Source organism: Melopsittacus undulatus, chromosome 5 (assembly GCF_012275295.1).
Source record: "Melopsittacus undulatus isolate bMelUnd1 chromosome 5, bMelUnd1.mat.Z, whole genome shotgun sequence".
In the NCBI taxonomy this organism is placed as follows: Eukaryota; Metazoa; Chordata; class Aves; order Psittaciformes; family Psittaculidae; genus Melopsittacus; species Melopsittacus undulatus.
The window spans coordinates 69,384,103-69,407,388 of record NC_047531.1 but is presented as its reverse complement, the minus strand read 5'-3'; the positions used below and the strand labels follow the sequence as shown (position 1 = coordinate 69,407,388).

At 39.9% G+C, this 23,286-nt stretch overlaps 1 protein-coding gene across 1 annotated transcript in view; it reads right to left on the bottom strand.

The window, feature by feature from the left end:
• ACSS3 (acyl-CoA synthetase short chain family member 3) overlaps window positions 1-22,038 on the bottom strand; it is an 82,196-nt gene extending 60,158 nt beyond the window's left edge. The window contains exons 1-2 of the mRNA XM_034063063.1: window positions 21,912-22,038; window positions 2,530-2,718 (exon numbers count right to left, since the gene is read on the bottom strand). Of these exons, the coding sequence (XP_033918954.1) occupies window positions 2,530-2,718; window positions 21,912-21,914 (192 nt within the window). The 5' untranslated portion in view covers window positions 21,915-22,038. The remainder of the gene's footprint in view (window positions 1-2,529; window positions 2,719-21,911) is intronic.
• Window positions 22,039-23,286: the final 1,248 nt, after the last annotated feature.

Below are 23,286 nucleotides of genomic sequence, written 5' to 3'. Positions count from 1 at the left end.
GCTAGTAATTCTACAGCTAACACTTCGAAAGATTTGCTATGTGACCTTGAATAAATCACAAACTTTCTCTGTTTTCTTTTTAATGCATGAAGCAAGGATTATGATTACTGTGCGGTCTCCCTCTGTTTCTCAGAGAAAATCCATTGGGATTAATTAGTTAATATTTGCAAAATACTCTAAAAGTAAATATGTTTAATAATTCACATTGCAACAACTTTCATTTTAAAATTTTATAATTTTTCTTCTACATTATTTTTCCCTAAATCTATGAGTTAAAATTAATTTTTATAGCCTGTTAAAAAGTGAAGGAGTAGGCAGAAAGACGGGGAAAAACTATGGAGCTATTAGCCTTCCCCCATCTTTTTTACACAATTCCAACAGCCATTTTATTAACTTTTTCTTTGTTAAAGCATCAAGGTGGAGAGTGGGCATGCATTCAACTTTCTATTTACAGATATTCATACAATTCAAGCATTGGTGATCTGAAAAGCACTTCTGTACACAACCATCTAAGTAAAAGTTCCACAAATCATGTGGACTTTACCCTACATAATGTTTTAGTTTGCACATCTAACCAATGTGATTCAATGACAGATGGCTACCATAGATGGTTTGAATGATCCAGGTGACTGATCAATATGACAGGCAGTTTTGTCTTATTCACTAGTAGAAGACAAGAACAGAAACTTCCAATACAAAAACTATCAGCTGGTTTGAAACTAATGCATACACAAGCTACTAATATGCATATATAAGCTACTAAGTAGATTATTAAAGTACTATTTGCATTTTCACTTACAAAGACTTGCATAATGCTTCATAAACACACTTGACTTGTGCTGAACGTGGTAGCCTTTAACGCATTCTCCTCAATTAACTATATTCTCTGCAGTCACTTACTTAAGGTAACTGGTTTCCTAGCTGCCTTGATTGGTGTAGAAATTAGGTGAAGTAGATTCATAGCTGAAAAATCATACAGCCCAGTACATCTAAAAGTCAAGTAAATTGATGAAGTCATTTAGGATTGGCAGCATTGCTCTCTTACACTTCAGGAAAATGCTGGGCAAAATACCAATTTTAAAGTGATGCTTTGTAGAAAAAGATTAACAAACAGGAGGAGAAAGTATGTTCTAAACAGACAGCAGGATATTAAACTCATGCTTTTTTAAAAAGAGGTCACTGTGAGAATGAAGACCTTAGGCCCATAAAGAACTAGATAAAGAACTGGCCGGATGGCCACATGCAAAGCTGTGCTCGACAGCTCAATGTCCACCTGGAGACAAGTGACAAGTGATGTCCCTCAGGGATCGGTGTTGGGACTGGTCTTGTTCAACATCTTTGTCACTGACATGGACAGTGGGATTGAGTGCGCCCTCAGCAAGTTTGCCGATGACACCAAGCTGTGCGTTTCTGTTGATAGGCTGGAGGGAAGGAATGCCATCCAGAGGGACCTTGCCATGCTTCTGAGGTGGGCTGATGCCAACCTCATGAAGTTTAACCATGACAAGTGCAAGGTGCTACACCTGGGTGGGAGCAATCCCAAGCACAGCTACAGATGGGCAGAGAAGTGATTCAGAGCAGCCCTGAGGAGACGGACTTGGGGGTGTTGGCCAATGAGAAAATGAACATGAGCTGGCTTCAGTGTGCACTCACAGCCCAGAAAGCCAACCGTATTCTGGGCTGCATCAAAAGAAGCATGACCAGCAGGTCAAAGGAGGTGATCCTGCCCCTCTACTCTGTTCTCGTGAGACCTCACTTGGAGTATTGTGTGCAGTTCTGGTGTCCTCAACATAAAAAGGACATGGAACTGTTGGAACAAGTCCAAAGGAGGGCCATGAGGATCATCAGGGGACTGGAGCACCTCCCATATGAAGACAGGCTGAGAAAGTTGGGGCTGTTCAGCCTGGAGAAGAGAAGGCTGTGTGAAGACCTCATAGCAGCCTTCCAGTATCTGAAGGGGGCCTATAGGGATGCTGGGGAGGGAGTCTTCATAAGGGACTGTAGTGACAGGACAAGGGATAACAGGTTCAAACCTAAACAGGGGAAGTTTAGATTGGATATAAGGAGGAAGTTCTTTACTGTGAGGGTGGTGAGGCACTGGATTAGGTTTCCCAAGGAAGCTGTGAATGCTTCATCACTGGCAGTGTTCAAGGCAAGGTTGGACGAAGCCTTCTGTGGCATGCTTTAGTGTGATGTGTCCCTTCCCATGGTGGGGTGGTTGGAACCTGATGATCTTAAGGTCCTTTCCAACCCTAACTATTCTGTGATTCTATGATTCTATAAAATTTATATCTCAATGCCTGCTAAAAAGTTATCAACCTCAGCACATATATAGTACTTTGGTCATATTGCAGTGTTAGGCATTCTAAACAAACTGAGACTGTGTACCACACAAAAAGAAAAGTTGTGCTCTCTGGGAAAAAACAACAAACAAAAAAAAAAAAAGCAAAACCCAAAACAATAGGGTTTTGACATTGACTTATATGAGTAACTAATGCAATGATGTCTGTTGTTCCAAATACATATTACCTTTGCATGGTCAATGCGAACAGAAAGCTCTTTAGATGCAAATCCACCAAAAATCACGCTATGGATGGCTCCTATTCTTGCACAAGCCAGCATACAGTACACTGTCTGTGGAATCATGGGCATGTAGATGATCACACGATCTCCTTTCTTCACACCGTGTCTGAGCATGACATCAGCTAACTTGGAGACCTGTACAGACAAAACATTCACAATATATTAAAAGTTTCTCCAGATATGCTTTTGCCCCATAAAAAACAACTTTCACACAATCAACTGATGAAGGACATTAAGGAGGTAAGCCAGTATGACACAGGAACTTTACGAATTATACAATCAATAAATTTAGGAAAATTTCCTTTATAATTTTTTTTGTAATATGAGAATGAACTGAAGCCCATTATTTTACATATTACAGGAAAAAAAATCAGTAGCAATGTATTGCAAAATTTTAAATAACACTCTAATACTTCATTCCTTTATTGAGAAAACTACTTACATTTCTCAATTTTAGCTTTTAAGAATGGATGTAAACAGAGCATTTCATAATGCAAATTCTGTCTTAAGTAACTAATATTGCAGATGGAATGATGCACTTCACTTGAAAAAAAAAAGAGAAGTGGGGATATGTTTATTGATATAAAATGATTTAACAGTTGATAGTAAATGCAACAATGGTTTAACAAGATTTGTTGGTGAGGCACGTGTGATTATTTAATGCATAGAGGACAGGGTAAGAGAAAACTTTCAGGGAGGTGCTCCTGTTGAGCCATGAGGTTCAGAAAGGACCCCTTGCTTTCTAAATTCCTTTCTGAGTTTCTGAGGGGAGTCTAGATGCAGCCAGAAACAAACTTAGTCCCAGACTTGCTCAACAGTTTATGTCTAAAGGATTATATGTGTACAGTCAATCCTCTATATCACTTAACTAAGGTTTCAAAGTTTAGCATGCCGTTAATCACTTATGCAGAATATGTTGCAGCAAGGAATCTCTCGACCACGAGGAGTAACCTTGAGAGGTGTCCCTACCCAAGGGGAGATTCTATCAGCCTCCTGCCATGCAGGAGAGATGAACAGCCCCTGGGCTGTCAACTATTTATGGATTAGGATGATTGACTTTTAGTCATATTTGCATACCAGCCATATTTTAGTTGGTGCATGCTCAACAAGCTGTTGAGCAAGACTTATGGCCCTTAGCTGTTGTGCTATTATCTGTCTCCACAAAGTCCAAAATAAGCCAGATGCAGCACTCACAACCAATCCTGGTGGCTATAGCTTAAGCAGAAAAATGGGGGGAAGTGAAGAGCACACTGCCACAGCTAAGTCTGAAACACAAATCAATAGGTAGTAATATTCCTCTACCTCAGTAAATTCCTCGGACTCCAAGACAAGAAATCTTATGCCCTGCACCAAATACATTTCAGAAATTTCAGAGAAACACATTTAGATCTGAGTAGTCATTTTTCCACTCATTTTCAGATTTTCATGTTGGTATGAAGGAGCCTGAAGACAGACTATGCATGGCATGAAAGGACTGGAACTCAAGAAATGTCATAGATCAGCAGCAATGTTAAGCCATCTGTATCACCATGAGAAAATATTTATTACTTTGACAGAACATAGTGCTCTAATACAAAACTAGTACTGAAAGTTCCATTAGTATACCAGGATGGAAAATTCACCATGCAGAACTTCTGTGTGAGTGAGCATGCTAGCCTGCGACAAGTACTCTGCACTTCTCCTGACCTGCTTGTTGTGGCATTTCCTGAAGGAAAAGCAAGTGACTCATTCCCCAACAGCAACCGAATGAACTCAGGTTTCTTGAGTTCCAGAGGGTGACAGCTGTGTAACACTCAGTAACCAAATCTGCTCAATGCTCTTAAATTTTTCAAGTAGACATCACTGTGCAAAGGAGTATAAGTAATACAGGTAAAACTGCATGTAACTGTGCACAAAACCTAAGCTAAAAGGTTAACAGGAAAAACTGTAAACTAAGAAGAAATAAACTAATAAGTTAATATGAAAAAGGTTGGAAGTAGAAACATCCTAAGAAGCTGTGAGCTGGAATACTCCATAAGCACAATTACATGCCAGGTAGATATAACAAGAACAGGAGTTTTGCTTGTAATAGTTTTACATTAGTAATAAGACTAAAAAGTTAATTTCCATAGGAAGGGATATCTGAAGACACATAAATCTAAGTTTGACTAAAAAAAAAGAGTTGCTGTGTCATACAGTGGAACTCATGTACAGCAGCAAAACTTCTTTAAGAGGTTGTCATTCACTAGAAAATACTGCAATAAGTGTAAGAAATTGAAACATTCTGATTTCTTCCACTATCAATATAACAGAAAACTACTCACATATGTCATCCTCACATCTTACCTGAACTGCATTATTCCTGATTTATTTATTATATCACACAGAGAAAGTTTCAAGCAAAATTTAGTCCCATGAAAGACTTTTCTTCAGGTACTATCAGAGTGGAGAGAAAGGAAAGGGGAGACAAATTCCTGAGAGCAGCAGGCAGATGTTGCCTATCAAATCGAAAATACCCAAGCTCCTGAAGCAGCAAAAGATGTTTTCAGTGACCCAGCAAATAGCACAAGCAATGGGAGCACCCTAGGCCAGTAATGCATGTTGTGCAAGCAGAGCACGAGGGAAGGACCCTGTTTTTCAAGGATAAGCTAGACAGGAGGGTAGATTTTCTTTGAAACATTTTACTTTCATTTATATTATTAATCAAATTTGAGTTTTCTCTGTTTAAAGAGTTACCTTTACACAGTATAATATTTCAAATAATATTTCAAATTCTAGTACCACTGTTACTTTCCAAGACTCACAGGCATTAGGCTCTTTCTTTTATGGTCATATTCAAAAAACACGGGCAATTACATCCAAATCTAAAAGCCTATGTAATACATGTACTGAAGAGAATAATACAGCATTATGTACTGCTTCTCTCTTTAGCAGGAACATGCTCAGACTTTCAGCAACCTGAGACAGTAATATCCAGAAGCTCTACATGCATTTGACCTGTGTTTGCATCCACAACGCATCCACAACCAAACTATGCATATTTTTTACACTTCTGTCTGAGGATTTAGGAAAATGGAAACACAGAAGGCTCAAGCATGCATGTTCGCATCAGCAGATGACAGTATATCTTCCACTTCTTATAAACATTGAATAAATCCCTGCTGTTACTTTAAACCACAACAGAGAAAATGTTTAAGGAAAAGTGATTACTATACCAAGGTGAAAATTCACACAAACTAAGGCATGTACACAATTTATTTATAACAGACCTCTTATATTAAATGTTACTGATTATCAGAAGAAAGTATCTTTAATTATAGACCTATTCATACTTATCAATACTATATGGAACTGACATATGCTATCAAAACCCAACAAAATCAACAAGGCCTGGACACAATTAGAATTTACTGTCATGCCACCAGCATTTACAGTCATTTCTAGATATTTGCCTGCTAAAGGCAAAAAAAGCATCACTTAAAAATCATCATTAGTAATTTTGTAATAGAAGACTTCTTATGCCTCTGTACAAACTATATAACATTGGCACTTGGCTAAAGGAAGGAGATAGTGAAGAGGTCTCCATGTACTTAAATCTTTTTTATTGAAACCAATCATAGGTAAACTGTACTTAAAAGAAGAATGTATGTAGCATGCTAGAGACAGGAGTCACATCTTCCATGCAAACCCGGTAACTGCTTGTCTGCACTTAACCTCCCTATCCTAGAGTTTAATGGCACTGAAGACAATAATCCAATATACTACATGAGTACTTACGATATTCCTTGTGCCCTTTCCTTCATCCTTCTCACAGCCAGAGAACATCTGGACTACATATAGATAATAAAACACTGTATCTGCAAGTATTTGTAAGAGTAGGGAACAGTTTATTTTACAGGTTTATATTGACCTTAAGATTGATGTGGAAACCTTGAAACATCCAAACAATCACTCTTTCTTAGAAAAAAAAAAAAAAAAAGGCAGGGGAGATGTCAGTAGTGACATTTCATTACACTGTTACAAGCCATGAAACCTTCCTCTTTGTTACAGTGTGTTGTCATTTATGGTTTACATTAAGACAGCTTACTTTAGCACTCAAGATTTTATAGTTGCTATTTTCCTACCAGCATGCTATTTTTTGCTTGTCTTCAAGTTTAAGATTGCTCTATCACTTTAATATATTTGACACTTCAGCAATAAAATCACTTGAGACCAAGTGATATAATAAGAAATTCAAGTAGGTTTTCAGCTTTGAAGATCTGGGCTTAAATTACACTTCTGTCAAATGCAAGCCCCCTGTGAACACGGTTTTATTTTTACCCAGCCACCAAACAAACACTACATCTGTATTAGCAGTTCAGGTTTAGAGAAGTACTCAGTTCTGAAGTAAATCACCAGGCTGTTCCTAGTACTTTAAAAAAGCGGTTTTGGTAAATACCAAAAGAATTCTTCTTCAAAGATACTAAAATGGAAATTCCAGTCAAAATCCTCAAAAGAGGAACTTAAAAACTTCCTGGGTTGAACAATGGCTGGGTCTCACCAGTGTTGAGTCCTTCAATAGAAGCTAAACACAAGAAGATTCTTCAAATACTGAGAGCTCCTGAAACATCCTGAAATGCTTCTTGTGGGTAAAAAGAGCCATGTCACATACACATTCCTCTAAACCAAAGGCACCAGGATGCTCTTCACCTTCTCCACTGTCATTTTCCCAAGACTACTACAGAAAGTACTCCTTCCTACTCCCCCCATCCCCTTCATCAGCCTCTTCACTCTTCTATTACTCGTCTTAATTACAGTTCCCAAGGAACCCCCATGAGATAATATGCAGGAACATCACCTCGGCCCACTCTCTGCTACAGCAGGCAATGGGAACTGCAAAATCACTGACTCAGATGTCCACCTGTGTGTACTCCTTTCCTGTACATGTATTTAGGAGGTTTCTGGTAGCTGTGGAAAGGTGGTATAGGTCTCTTGATTGACCGTGAGAGCTGTTATGCCGTCAGAGACAATTCCCCAGGGACTGTGAGAGAAGGTCTATAGAACAACAAGCTCCATCAGAGACCATCTGCCCTGTCCCAACTCTGCCTGTGTGCCAGGCACAGCCCTGGCAACTGTTCATGTCATGGATGTGGCATGTCTTGATGACAGCTCTCCTAAGCTTCTGCACAAAACACCAGCCACACTGTCTCAAAAGCAGTGCGTAAAGCACTGTGTGAAGGACCCACCTTGTGGTGGTAGTAGTGCTGGTACACTCTTCCACAAATTGCAAGAAAAATATAAAGCAGAAGGATTGCCAGACAGCTGCTGGGATTGCAGTTAGTTTCAGAAATCTGTCCCTTCTTTTTTTAGATGTCTAGGAGTTCTTCGCATTGAGTAAGTTGGGGATTTTTAGGAAGGGTCATTTTCTTTCCTGGAGATTGGCTGTGGACAGTGTGTCACCAAGAAGGGACCGGGATGAGATGGAGCATCCTTAATACTTATCACCTTGGCACGGATTCAGTATTTGATTAGAAGTGATGCCATGGCATTCACTCTACATGAAGAGATAGGTTCCAGACAACTATTTGCCATAGAAAGTTTCTGGTACTTGTGAAGGACAGCCCATAGTATTAGGCACAACTCCTACAGGATCCATTCCCCTGAAAGGCCATTATTTGGACAACATCCACTCAGAGTGGGGAAAGAAATCAAACAACAGTGAGACAGATGAAGGGTGAGCACAGCACTTCATAAAGGAATCCACAAGTCAAGGAAGCAAAGATTTGGGGGACAATTATGTTCAGGCATCTCTGAAGTAAGCTATAGGACATTCATTTCAAAGGATGAAACTAACTCTAGTCCAAAGTAAAACTCAGAAACCACATATAGTGGTTTTATTACAGTTAATTCAGCGTGGCTTTGCTTGAGTGATCTGCCCAAGCTGTGCCAAGTTATACATTACTGTACACACTGCTGACATTGACATGCTGCAGTATAACTATCTTCAGAGGAGATCAAGTTCCAGTCAATTTTTCAGACTTTTACAGTGTCATTTGGAAGTCTTTTGTGTGGAATGTGAAAACCTAAGACAATGCTCTTTGTAAATTCCTGATTAGTTTCATCCTTTAAAGACTACTAATATTGATATTTCCAAAGAGCTACCCCAGTGACATTGTAGTTAAATCATTCTGGGACAGGCACTGAAGAATGCCATTTGAGATTTAAATAACAGAAACCAGTATTAAAGAAGTACAACATATAGTTTTATCAAGACAAACAGGATAAAGTGGGGTTGTCAGTCTCAGTAAGATTTTCTGTCTGTATTCTAGTTTTAATTCTAAATCAACTCTAAGAGAAGATATATCTTGAAATGAAAGTAAATATTTCTAACTAAGGAACTGGTCATTTTTCAAGGCAGAAGACAAAGAAAGAAGATGGACTAAAGCATGAAGAATGAGAAAGACTACTAGAAACAGAAAAATCTGGGTGATTCCTCAGTCATATATATAGAAGATGTGAGATGACAGATATATAAGATGACAGATATACACATAAATCCACACTGGCAATAGCCAATACAGCTATTTTGGAAGAAGAGTAATTTTAGGATGAGTAACTATGAAAAAACTTTACTACAGAAGAAATTACATCCAGTCCACTGTTGATAACCTGAAGCCCTTCTTTCTCATCCATGTTTTTGTAATATTCAGTGCTGTCAGAGGCTTGGGGATTGCTGGTTTACTAATCCTCTCATATTATTGCACTCAGAAAATATTTATTACAGCACTGAATTCAACATGTTAGCCCTGCATTGTTACTGACAAGAATCACAGAGAGAAATCATACTGCCTTTGTGTGCATGATCTGTCAAGCATCAACAACTGCCAATGACTCAGATTCTTGAGATTTCTTTTTAGCAAGTGAGACATTCTAGGGAATACACCCAATGATGTAAACAGAAAGGGTTTTTCACCTATCTAACAACCTTTGCCTTAAATTGAAAATGGTAGTATTTTTCAACACAATCAGAAAAATCGTTTGTAAACAAACAAAAGCTTATGAACTTATATCTTCTGCTTACTTTTATATTTCCCTAATACTACCCAGATTCAGTAATACTTCTAATAGAATTTGTGTCTCCCTTATCTTTTCCTGCCATCTCACTACTGCAATTAGAGAATCTCCCAAGACATACTCAAAATTTTCACCTAGATTCCCATTTCACTGGCTTCAGTCTAACATTCAACCCCCATTTAAAGAAAAAAAAAGACCAATCAGTACATTCTGGAAGACTGTTTATGTCTTAAATTTGACAAATTCCTCCTGTCTGCATTTGGAAGATTTCATCTGGAACAACGTATAATTAACACACTTAAAATGTAATTGTATGCACTACATACAGCTTCAGTTTAAGCAACTGTAATTCTCAAGACTTCCCAAGATTGAAGACAGTCTAGTTGTGCAGAATATCAACACAAACTGATCTTGTCATTATTTACATCAATAAAGAATAGCTGAAATTGGCCTGCAATCCTTCTAGTCCAGTTCGGACAAAATAAATAACTAAATAAATAAATAGATCCCACAAGTTGGGCACTAAACATTCACAAGCTTCCAACATTTCCCTCAATTATTTATAGTTCAGTGGTGCTTAACATCAAAATTGCAGCATCACTGTAGCTCTTAGATCTGAAAAGCAGTGCAACAAATAGAAAATATAGGGATAATTTGAAAACAACAGGCTTTCTGAGCACATAGTTCAAGCTATCCCACCCTCCTGAAGGAGCCTTATTATCTCCAGCCAAACACCTATGTCATTTTTCTCGCCCTTACCATGAGTTTGATCATGGAACAAATGATCCAACCTGCTATAAAACTTTGTACCTCCCCATGCTGTGACCTACAGTTATCCTCTGTAACTTCTGGTGAATCTGTCTATAAGCTCTACTTCTATTAATCAAAAGCCAGAGAGAATCCCATCACTTAAAGTGCTGATGCCTTGTGGAGACATTTTGACCAGGCATTATCAGTCTGTCTGGCATTACTGGCCAGAGTCTACTAAACATTCATTGGATATGGACAGTCTGAACAACAGTGTGAACGCAAATACACACTGTTGGGCTGTTTTACATTGGGAAAGGAACTCAAGAAAGAAGGCAAAAGGCTGCTTTCCCTGCCAGGAAGTTCACCCACTTTGGTCATATGTCTGATCTGCACTTACACTGATCTATAATGAAACATTCAGAGCACTGAAAGTCTATTTCAAAATGACAAAATATATTACTTTTAACTTACACTGAGCAGACCAAGAGCACAGTGACAAGCACTGACTGAGGACTTTGAGCCAACATCACCACCCATGCTCCACAGTGGTATTAGTAAGCCTTATCTTAAAGTCTCTCCTGTGCCTACAAGATCCATGACACCAAATACACCAACTCATGTCTTCCACTTTCAGCAGATCTCTTTGTGCATACATTTGCTATCGGGTGTCCAGTAGTTACCAGGTAAACCACATTAAATTTATTCCACAAGAGTGGACTAGAAAGCTTCAACAGAAAAGATCTTAACCTCAAATGAAGCCTTTCACTCATATTCCCTTCTGAGTAAGGAGAAGAGCAAACTGTAGAGAATTCAAAACCAGTGTTTAGATAGGACTCAAATACCAGCAAGATTATAATGAACTTCTGAATGAGTTCTGCTACGTATGCCCAGAAAACTTGAACCAGTTCTTCCTTTTGGAATGGTAATGCTGCTGTGAGAGAAAATGTGGAGGAAAGGATGTGGATTTCAACTACCAAATTTTCTCATTTGTACAAATCTGCCATGTCCTAAAACATTTCATACACTTCTAGAGAACACAAAGACACAAACTTAAGAGACTTAATACCAACATCAAGCTTAAAAAGCAAAACAAAAGCTACTTTAGAAAGGTTACTTTTCCCTATTTTTCAGGGGAAACTTCTACAGAAACAGTTCACTTAATATAATTCACATTAAAATGTTATATAACTTCATTAAAACAACCATGTATTTCAATATACAATTACATATATATAAGTTTATATATACATATATATTGTGTATGTACATTAAGTATATATTTATGTTGCATATGACAAGATTGCATCTATAAAATTATAATTTTGTAAAGGTAATATTATCTATGCCATATATATACATTAGAAAATAAGTAAAATTACGTAAGAAATTGGGCCCTTTTAAAATCTTCTGATTTCTTAAAACACTGAAGCTAACTCTTCTAGACCCAGCATACTTCACAGTAATTTCCAAGTTCTTGTTTGGATTTGGTAAATCAACAGAATATTGGTGAGGAATAAGTGCTATACATATTTTCCTTAAAAGATAAAGTGCATTACAGTTTGATCATTTTTTATAGCTGGATGACTTCTCTTTTCTTGCATCAGTGGAATAAAATCCTCACAAACTGAATTACTGTATTGTGAACTTCACCTTTAAAACCGTAGGTCCAGATTACATCAGACACTGTGTGCCTAAGTGAAGTAGAGTGACTGCAATGTATTTCAATGTGTGAGATGTATTAAGAAGAACATGAGTCTGACTCCAACATTTCTTTGTACTTAGTGTTAAGTGCTATATAAAACTGGAAGAAAAAAGCCTGCTAAACAGAGAAGCAGTGTGATAGCGAAGCACCAGCTGACAGCTGAAAGCACGGAAAACATTGAATAGGGCAGATTGCAAACACCCATGGTGGCAACAAGCCACAGTCAGGCACTGAGAAAATCTGAATGGGCTGATGCAGAACTGAGTATTTACCACTCCAGCTGGGAGCAAGCTATCCCAGCCAACAGGGAAGTCAAAATCCACAGACTTTCTGGACAGAAAACTAGTGCAGAGTCATAAGCATCTCCACTGCAGCATCCCTACTGCAACATCCCCAGTGCAACATCCCCGCTGCAGCCTATAATTGGGCAGGTGAAACAGCTTTCTTTAGAGTTCCTCCCTTCAACTGTAAAACCAATTTAATTTGGTTTAACACTCAGTTATATGCAGCAATAGCCAAGGTAAACATTTTCATTTCTGTGGAACTCTATTTTTGTTTACTGTAGCAACTGTCAAGTGACTTGACTAGTACTTGCTTTACTCTTTTAAACATGAAATACGAACTGTTGGTGGAGGACGGGGTGGGAGGGAGGGGAGAAATCCAATACAGTTAAGTTTAAAATTTAACCCACCAGGAAAAAAAAGTATTAAACTGCAGAAGAACTAGAAGAAGATCAAAACTTCTGAGATGCGGTATAACTAGTACAGGGTACAGGCAGCTAGGCTTACAATACTGAGCACAGCAAAAGCAGCAAAAGGAACAACTAACAAGGTAGAACATTTCTACCTCTGTAGTACCTTCCTGCTGTGAAATGTTTACCGCATATTTTCAGTAACAAGGTTATTCTCAAACATACCTGTTCAAGAAGTTCCTTATATGTTATTTTCTCTTTGGTATTTGTGACAGGACTGTCATAAATAATAGCAATTTGGTCTCCTTGTCCATTCTCAACATGACGATCTACAGCATTGTAACAGATATTCAGCTCTCCACCTACAAACCTAAAAAGGGAGGTTGTGAGTATGTAACAGCCTGCCTTCCAAACAAAAACTACTTTCTTTTTTTTTTCATTTCATTTTATGGGGAATGAGAGCACTCAATTAAAATATAGCTCGTAAAACATTATACTCAGTTCAGGAAGTAATTTTTTATTCTATAAACTCGCAATTTACTCAAAAAGCTAAATAAGCCCCTTACCGAAAATAGCAAAACTGCTGTACCTTAATTGACTTAACTAAGAATTTGCTAAACTTGGTCTTAATTTAACTGCCTTTGCATCAATTATTCTGATTTTTATAAGTAAAGTTTCACAGAAAGAGCATACAATCACACAAAATAACTGACATTATGAAAATACATTATTGCACTACTTTCTGTTGGCAAGCTCATACCATTTTTAAGAACAGGTTTAGCACTCAAAATACTCATCTCTTAGCAGTAACAGTTAAGCATATAAGCATCTGTATCTAAATGAAACTAAACCCAACAGTTATAAAATCTTATAAATCTGTCTGACATTCATAATCCATTTGAAATTACCATGCGTTACATCAGTGACTCAAAATCCCCTCTAAAGGGATGCGAGTCATAGCTTCTCCAACAGCCAAAAAATTCTCATCTTCTAATTAAGAAAAATCCCTTCACAAACTCAGGTTTCATTTTCATTGTCATTTCACATTGAGGGGGGCTTGAAGGAACAATCAAGTGCAGCATAATCCTCAAGTAAAAAAATACAGAAGGTACCAGATACAGTGGTGACTCTATTGAGAGATGGCACAATCTGAAAGTTAAAGTTCACGCTTCATACAGTATTCTGTATTTCTTTTTCTATCTGCACATATCTCCCTACAGAAAAAAAGAAATGGAACAAACACAGTTGACAGTTTCAGAAAAGTTCTGTGGGGATGCCCTACTGTGACAGTGTATTGTTAGAATGTAACTAGAAATAAAAATAGAGGGCCTAAATTAAGCCACTACTAGTTTAAAAGTATTTTCTTCTTCACCTTTCCTGTATAGTAAATGACTGCTCTAAATTAGAGTATTTTAGATACTACTCAAATACGCACATGCACACATACTATGGGATAGTCTTTATTGTCAAAGAATAGCAATTATTGAATTGGGAGTTAAGATGTTTAGGATGCAGCAATCTTTTCCTGCAACTCCTTTGCGACACTGTTACTAAGGAGAAAGTTAAGGATCAGGAAACTAACAGAAACACTCTCTACTACAAACCCGTTCCCACAAAAGAAGAACTGTATGAACAATAAAGGATCCAGTATTGTTTTATGTAATACAGAGAAATTCTGTATTACTGTCATAAAAGTTGTGTTCTCCATTGATTTTATATCAAATCACTGTAAGATGAACAAGGGAACAAGGGAGCACAGCACCTGGGCTACTATTGAGAATGGTGAAAACAGGAGCAAAGCACTAGAGCTTAGATTCTTCTAAAGACACATGACAATAACACACTGCCACATAAATTTTTAACTATCACTTGCAAACAAATATGTGGCAAAGATGTGACTGCAGGTGAAAACAGAAATACCCTGTCCTGGGTTCAGCAGTAGCAGTCATTTTCCCCCTTCTTAGTAGCTGGTGCAGTGCTGTGGTTTTAACTTTCAGTCTGGGAACAGCGCGGATAACACCAATGTTTTTAGTTGCTGCTCAATAATGTTTACTCTGACCAAGGACTGAGTCTCATGCTCTGCCAGGGAGGAGGGGAAGCTGGGAGAAAGCAGAGACAGGACACCTGACCCAAACCCAAACTAGCCAAAGAGGTATTCCATACCACAGCACATCATGCCCACTATATGAACTGGGGCAGTTACCCAGAAGGGCTAGATCACTGCTCGGGTCAGGCTGGGTATCAGTCAGCGGGTGGTGAGAGGTTGTATCCTCTTCCCTTGTTATTTCCCTTATCATTATTATTATTGGTGGTATCAGCAGTGGTTTGTGTTATACCTTAGTTATTGGACTGCTCTTATCTCAATGCATGGGAGTTATATTCTTTCAATTCTTCTCCCCATCCCTTGGGGGGGGGGGGGGAGCAGTGAGCAAGCTGCTGCATGGCTCTGATTTACAGCTGGGCTTAAACCATGACATACCCCCAAGAATATATGGGTAGTCTGATGGGAGCTCTGCTACCCCATTCAGGAAGTGGGAACCTCTTACAGGATCAGAGAAGCACAGATGCACCTACTGAGACCACAGCTGCAAGACTTTTGCTTCTCTACTTTCACCCAAGGATATGCTCAAATACCTCATTCCAGCTAACAAATAAAAACTGTTTGGCTTTGAAAAGCTGCTCTGTGCTACTACAAACTTCTGTTGATCCAGTAATTCTCAAGGAGATGAATACCTATGGGTAACTTCGATTTCTCTGAATAAACTTTAGCTGGAAAGAAACAGCAACATGAAACAAGGACCCAGTATCCTGGTTTTGGCTGGGATAGAGTTAATTTTCTTCCTAGTAGCTGATATAGTGCTGTGTTTTGGATTTAGCCTGAGAGTAACACACCAATGTTTCAGCTGTTGCTACGTAGTGCTTACTCTTAAGTCAAAGACTTTTCATTACTTTTATTGTTGTTGTTCTTATTGTCTTATTATACTTTTTTTTTCCCCCAGTTATTAAACCATTCTGATCTCAACCAATAGCTTTTACCTTTTTCCAATTCTCTTCCATCCCACTGGGGCTAGGGGGGGATTACTGGGGGAGAAACTGAGCAGCTGCATGGTACAAACAGGGTTAAACCATGACACCCAGTCTTGGAATAACGACATCAATGAGATGCTCCTATTTAAAACAGAGGTCTAGGATCAAAAAGAACATATTCCAGTAGACTTCAGAAAGATCAGAGGTGGATCTACAGGAGCTGCTAGTAAATCTTGCCATGATAAGCAGGACTGTAAAATGCTAATCTGTTGCTAACCAGACTATTATCTCAGTGTGGCTTACCAACTAAACTCGAGTCTGAAGAACCTTATTTTAGGCTGTGATCCCAATGCTGAGAATTTATTAATAATATTTGATAAACAGAGGAGGAGTAAAATAAATAAAAAGAATACACAGTAATAACTCTAATACATAAAAGAAACTGCATTCAGCTCACCAGCAGTCTCTGAAGAGCTCAAATACCATCCACCCGTGCTGTGGTGGAAAACAAATTATAGGATTCTTCCTTTCAAAACAAACAGAATTTAAAACTTTTTATGGTATCAAACCAGCTTGCTTCACTGTAACATTTTAAACCAATAAGATTTAAGGAGGAAAAGCAGGTGGCTGGTCTCTCCTCACAAGTAACAAGTGATGGGACAAGAGGTAACAGCCTCAAGCTGTGCCAGTGGAAGTTTATATTGGATATTAGGAAAAATTTCTTCACTGAAAGTTAGTCGGGCATTGGAACAGGTTGTTGAGGAAAATGGTGGAACCACATTAGAATCATAGAATAGTTAGGGTTGGAAAGGACCTTAAGATCATCTACTTCCAACCCCCCTGCCATGGGAAGGGACACCTCACACTAAACCATATCACCCAAGGTTTCATCCAACCTGGCCTTGAACACTGCCAGGGATGGAGCATTCACAACCTCCCTGGGCAACCCATTCCAGTACCTCACCACCCTAACAGTAAAGAATTTTTTCCTTATATGCAATCTAAACTTCCCCTGTTTAAGTTTTAACCCATTACCCCTTCTCCTATCACTACAGTCCCTTATGAAGAGTCCCTCACCAGCATCCCTATAGCCCCCCTTCAGATACTGGAAGGCTGCTATGAGGTCTCCACGCAGCCTTCTCTTCTCCAGGCTGAACAGCCCCAACTTTCTCAGCCTGTCTTCATATGGGAGGTGCTCCAGTCCCCTGATCATCCTCGTGGCCCTCCTCTGGACTTGTTCCAACAGTTCCATGTCCTTTTTATGTTGAGGACACCAGAACTGCACACAATACTCCAAGTGAGGTCTCATGAGAGCAGAGTTGAGCGGCAGGATCACCTCCTTCGACCTGCTGGTCACACTCCTTTTGATGCAGCCCAGAATACGGTTGACTTTCTGGGCTGTTCCCTGGAAGTGTTCAAAAATCATGTAGATGAGGCCCTTAGTGACATGGTTTAGCATGGGACTTGGCAATCCTGGGGTAATGGTTGGACTTGATGAACTTAAAGGCCTTTTCCATCCAGCTGATTCTATGATTCTAACATTCTGACAATATTTACCTACGCTTTTGATAAGTCTTCTTTCCCACACATCCATGAAAGCAGCAGCTTTTGATTGTCCACATTATGCATAACTTAGATCTAACAAGGCATCTTTTTAATAATTTGAGTCTGGTTAATCATTAGGACCTTCATGAGCTTCTTTAAAGCGTCTTAAAGCAGTCATGTCAGACTTACTGCCTCTCCATCACAGGGGCTCAGCAGCTCCAGTCTCATCTCAGCCCGAGGTCTCTCAGCATTTGCATGTTTTCACAGGAATCTCAAGCACATGCACTTACCTCTTTAATCATACTTAAAAAGACCACTCTGATAACCTTTTAGAGGTTAGCAGTAAAAGAGGGCATGAAAGTGCTGATCTGTTCATATCTTCTGTATCAGGACTCCCATTACACACAGTTTAACATCTACCATCTGCAGTCTGGAAGGTTTTATACTGCATTCAGTATTTTGTTGGATGTGACAACAGCCTGCTTCCTCATAATGAAATAAGTACAGCAGGGAAGAAGGTAACACATAATTATGCCTTAGTTTGCTCAAATATTCGAAAGCTATGCTTTAATTTCCAACACTACCTGCTATCTTAAGAATCAAAGTAGCTGCATTCAGAGACAATTTTTAGTCTTTAACAGCTCCAAAGCAAAGATAATTAAGAATTGAAAAAAAAAAAAAGGAAAGAAACTAAGGGCTCTGAATAAAGCTGGCACACAGGCAAAAGAAAAGAACTACATAAAAATTACTTTGCACCGTAAGTATAAAAATGCATATTGCTAAAATCCTTTATGCCACACAGGGTGCACACACTTCCCCAAGCCAGGTCCCCAGGAATCAACTGAATTATTTTTTATATGAAGTGAGAACAGAAACCATGACAATATTAGATATTCTGATATAATATTATGTTAATTGATCCTGTCTCGTTTAAAAGTGTAATCAACATTTGAATAGCAATCTGTGCAACATTCCTAATGTTCAGATGGGATTTTATATTGCATTTATGTCTTAGAATAAGAGAAAAAAACCTAACTTGCAAAATTGCCATCTGCCTACATGCTTTAGGAAAAACTGTTTCCACATTCCTAAGGAAATAAGTGCATTAACCTTTATAACAGGGATTCCACAAGATTCCAAAATAATCAAGTGTTTCACTATCTTTAGCATTGGACTTTTCTTTCTAGTATCTAAAATCTACATCTCCCTTATCACATTTTAAGGCTTCTAGTTTTGACCTCTTCAAAGCCAACCCAAACAACAGTTTTCCTTTGAACTTTGTAGCAAAATTCTATGAGTTTTAAAACTTGGGTCTCCTTTTTGGCTTTTACACCAGCCAATTTTATTCCTTCATCCTTTTCTTGGCCATTTATGCTTTTTTGATCTTCTCTTTATTTTTAATGTGCACAAAACCAGACGGTGTTTTGACCCATACCAGCCACTTATGCAGGTTAGTCAATGATACCTGGGATTTCTGCTTCATCCAAACAACCCAGGGATGGCAACACTGACCACATACCTTATGGAAATCATTCTGCATCCCACTAACACAATACTGGTATTTCCAATGTCAGAGACTAAAGATGCACTAGGGCGTGCCATATGTTTCTTTCACGTTCTTACAGTATTTAGAGGACAAATAAGAATTTGCCTTATAGCTACATTATAACTAAATTAACCACCCCCTTCAATTGCTTCAACCAAAGCAAATGAGACTGAAAAATATATGAAAAGTCTCAGGTGTGGCAGCCAAAAACAAAGATTCTGAAAAAAATATATTTATTAATTAACCTAATAATGTCTCTAAAACAGGAGATAAATTCTAACTAAGAAGCATACACGAGCTTCTTAACGCTATTTTTAAGGTCTGTGTAAGCTGTTTCCTTAGTAAACCTCAGAACTACAGCTACATCTTTAGCCTGTTAGACCAGCAAGATATGCTTTTCTTGGAAGCCTGGACTCCTCCTCAGTTATGTTTCATCCTCTTTGTTTTCTCTTCAGCACATCCTCTGAAAGAGCTGCTTGTATCCTCTCTCTTACAGTGAGTCTTCTTCTCAAAGAACTTGCCTATCTTCATCCTGCTGAGCACACTGAATGCTGGTTAACTATCTGGTACTTTAGAGGCATTACAATACTACACTAGTGTGACATTCAGCCTGTTATCACTTAAGGGGAACTTAAAATTTAAAAAAGAAATAAAATTGCATGTTGCAAATTAATACATTAAAGAGGATTATACAACTTCGAATTGCTTAATGCTTTTTATCCACAACAGTTCAACAGGTATCTGACATGGAAGCAATAATTAGGGCCTGATCTTGAGTCTTCAGAGCCTTGCATGTGATTGAGGTCAGAAGGAACCTCTGGAGGGTACATGGTCCAACCCCCCTGCTCAAGCAGAGCCACCTAGAGCTGGTTGCCCAGGACCATGTCCAAATGGCTTTTGAATATCTCCAAGGATGAAGACCCCACTAACTCTGTGCCACTGCACAGTCACCCTCACATTAAAAAAACGTTTCCTGATGTTCAGAAGAAACCTCCTGTGTTACAGTTTGCGCCCACTGCCTCTTGTCCTGTCCCTGAGCACCAGTGAAAAGAGGCTGGTTCCATTGTCTACACATGCTCCCTTCAGGTATTTGCTCACATTAACAAGATAATTTCAGTCTGTGGCAATCTGCATCCACAGAGGGAGGAAGATGAAAGTGAGAAGTGAGGCCAGAAAAGAACCTGAGAAGACAAGCCTGACTTCAGTCCAGGAAAAGAATTTATCCCCGCCGTATGGCCAAATAAATTCCACCTGATAAATCACAATGCCTCATGAAGACCTAACCATGTTACTTTCAGCAAGCACGCTTATCACTCTCAACAAGTCAAGCCACGTTTGTTTAACAGAATTGAACAGCAAAACCATTCTCTCTAGCATGCCTTCTATATTATATTCTCATTCCTTAGTTCTTAAAACATAAGCATTGTCTTGACTGCTTCATTATTCACACTATTCTGTTAAGGAATACAACAGGCAATGCATTTTATTGGTCTTTAATCACAGAATCATAGAACTTTTTAGGCTGGAAAAGAGCTTTAAAGTCATCAAGTCCAACCATTCACTTGGCACTGCCCAGCCTGCCACTGAGCCATGTCCCTCAGTTGCTACATCTACACATCTTTTAAATACATCAAGGGAGGGCGACTCAGGACAGCCTGTTCCAGTGTTTGACAACCCTTCCGATGAAGAAATTGCTCCTAAAGTGCAATCTAAATCTCCCCTGGTACAACTTGAGGCCATTTCCTCTCATCCTATCACTTGTTACTTGGCAGAAGAGACCAACCCCCACCTTACTACAATCTCCCTTCAGGTAGTTGTAGAGAACAATAAGGTCTTTGAGCCTTCTTTTCTCCATCTACACAGCCTCAATTCCCTCAGCTGCTCCTCAGAAGACTTGTGCTCCAGACTCTTCTCTAGACCTCTCTTCTCTATTGCTATGCAAGCAATACTACCTACCTGCCCTTCTTGAATAGTGCCATGATCTAGAAATCAAGGTCAGTGGACTCTATCCATACATTTTAGCATTTCTCACTGTCACACAGTTCTGCTGACTTCATGAGTGTGGCTGGTGCCATTTAACATTCAGCTTAAGACATATAAACAATTTTCACTACCAGAGGTGCTATAGAGTAACACCAGACCAATAAGAAAGCAAGCTTCATTCTGCAGGTTCTGCAACTCTTAATTTGGCCAGATTTAAGAAATATTAATATTTTTAATTCCACTTTTAGAATTATTATTTTTAAATGTCTTTTTAAATTAAACTAGAAAAACCTAAGAGTGGCACAGAACATCAATGTACCAAAGATGAACCTCATTGCCTTTTTTATTCTGTATTAGCTTCTCATCGGAAACGATCAAAAAGCATGATGTGAACTTACTGAAAAAAAAACCCATAAAATTTTAACAGGTAAATTGCCTTTGAGAAATACTAGAAAACCTATCTGGAAATTTACAAGAAGGGTGTCATATTCTGCCTTATTCAGTTTGCTATTCACCACATACCTATATTACAATGTCAGCGCTTTCGCCAAACTTTATCTTAACTACATCCGCTAAATTACTACCTACTTAGTGTCTAAGATTAAACAACTCTGAAAGCCACGGCTCCCGTGTTTCCATGCATCCACCTCCCCTGGCACTTCATACCCAGTTTCCTATCCTCACAGCAGCCAAGGTCCTATGCCCAAAAGAGCTCGTATGGAAGAACATCAGGCACACTCACCTGTGTCCCTCAGACACACAGGGGGTGACACACGTGTTATGTCACACCTGCCACACACGATAACTCCCCTCTCACTGCGACACAGTCATCCATGCGACTTTTACCCATTAGGCTTAACTAAACATAATAATTGAAGCCCTCCACTCTCTGCAGCCACCTCCTTCACCAGCTACGGCACACTGACCATGCACCACCAGCGCTGGGGCAGTTTTGTGTTAACCACACGACCCCCTTCGGCAGACTGGCCTCCCCACTGCAGCTGAGCCGTGCCCTACCGTGCTCGCCCCGGCCCGGCGCAGAGCACACTCACCATGAGGCGCCCCCCGGGCCGCCCCTCTCCAGGGCCCGGTCCCAGGGCTTGCACCAGTGTATGTGCTCGGCGGCTGCTCCCCACACCTTCTCGGGCTCCGCCAACGAACACCTGAAAACTTCCTCGTACTCGCCCAGCGCCCGGGAGGAGGCCGCGCGGCCGCCGGGCAGCGGACTGCGGGCAGCGGCGGCCCAGCACGGGAGCGGGACCCCCCGGCAGGGCCGTCCCGACCGCCGCCATGCTCCGCAGCCGCCTCCCCGGCCCTCCGCAGCCCCGAGAACTTTTGTCAGCGCCGGCAGCCTGCCCAGGAAGCCCATGTTCTGCGGCCTGCAAGGGACGGGAGCCGCACGCGGGGCACTGAGGCTCCACAAACCCCTCGGACGGGACCGGACCGGACGGAGCGGCAGCAGCGACTCCCCGTGTCCCGCGGTGAGCGGCGGGGCTGCATCCGTCCCGGCGCTGACCCAGGGGGCGCAGGGGCACTGCGGAGAGAAGCGATGAGCTCCGGGGCTGGGCGGACGCTGATCCCGGGGTGCTGCAGGACGGGAACTATGTTGGGGGTACCCGGCCGTGCCAGGGCCGTCCTGCTTTCCCAGCGCTTGGCAGCTACCGTCAGCGGAGAGAGGCTGAAAAAGAGAACACCAAAAACCTGGGATTAATTTTGACTTAATGACTTGAGACTAAAAGTTCATCCTGTTTTCCAGAAGACATCCACATCTGTAGTGTTTCATTTTTTACACATCTTGGCGTATATTTAGAAACTCTCGCTGAGTTTCGGTGGTAATGTTTCAGAGTGTTATAATGCACAAGTCAGCTAAGACATCAACCAGCTTAAAAGATGTTATTTTGTTCCTTATGAAATTATTTTAGTGCTATAATAGGTCTATCCATTACATGTCTCTCAGGAAACTCTTGCTGCAATCACATTATAAAAATGTTATATGGCTGAGGAGAACTCTAATATATCCTATATTCATGGTTAACTTGGGTGTCTGTTATCAGTTGTTGAATTAGTGCAATGGGAACATAACGCGTTACAGGTAAAGAAATAAATAGATGAGAAGTACACTGTTTAGCCACTACAATAGGTTTAATACATGCAATCAATTCCTTAGCCTGGCTCAAAAAAAAAAGGTGGAGGATTTGGCCTGTAGAGTTCAAGTTCATCAGACCTTTTAGGTCACCTTCAAACCCACTCATAGCCTTTCAGCATAAAGACTGGTTGCTGCTTCTGGTTTTGAGGCAATATAATCAGCTCAGAGTTTCCCATGGCTTGCAGGGTCTATCAGTGTTGTCCAGTGCTATATGAACCACTTATCCTGTGCTGCACTGCAGTTCATCTCTCTTTATAAAATATATGCAATATAATGTTATA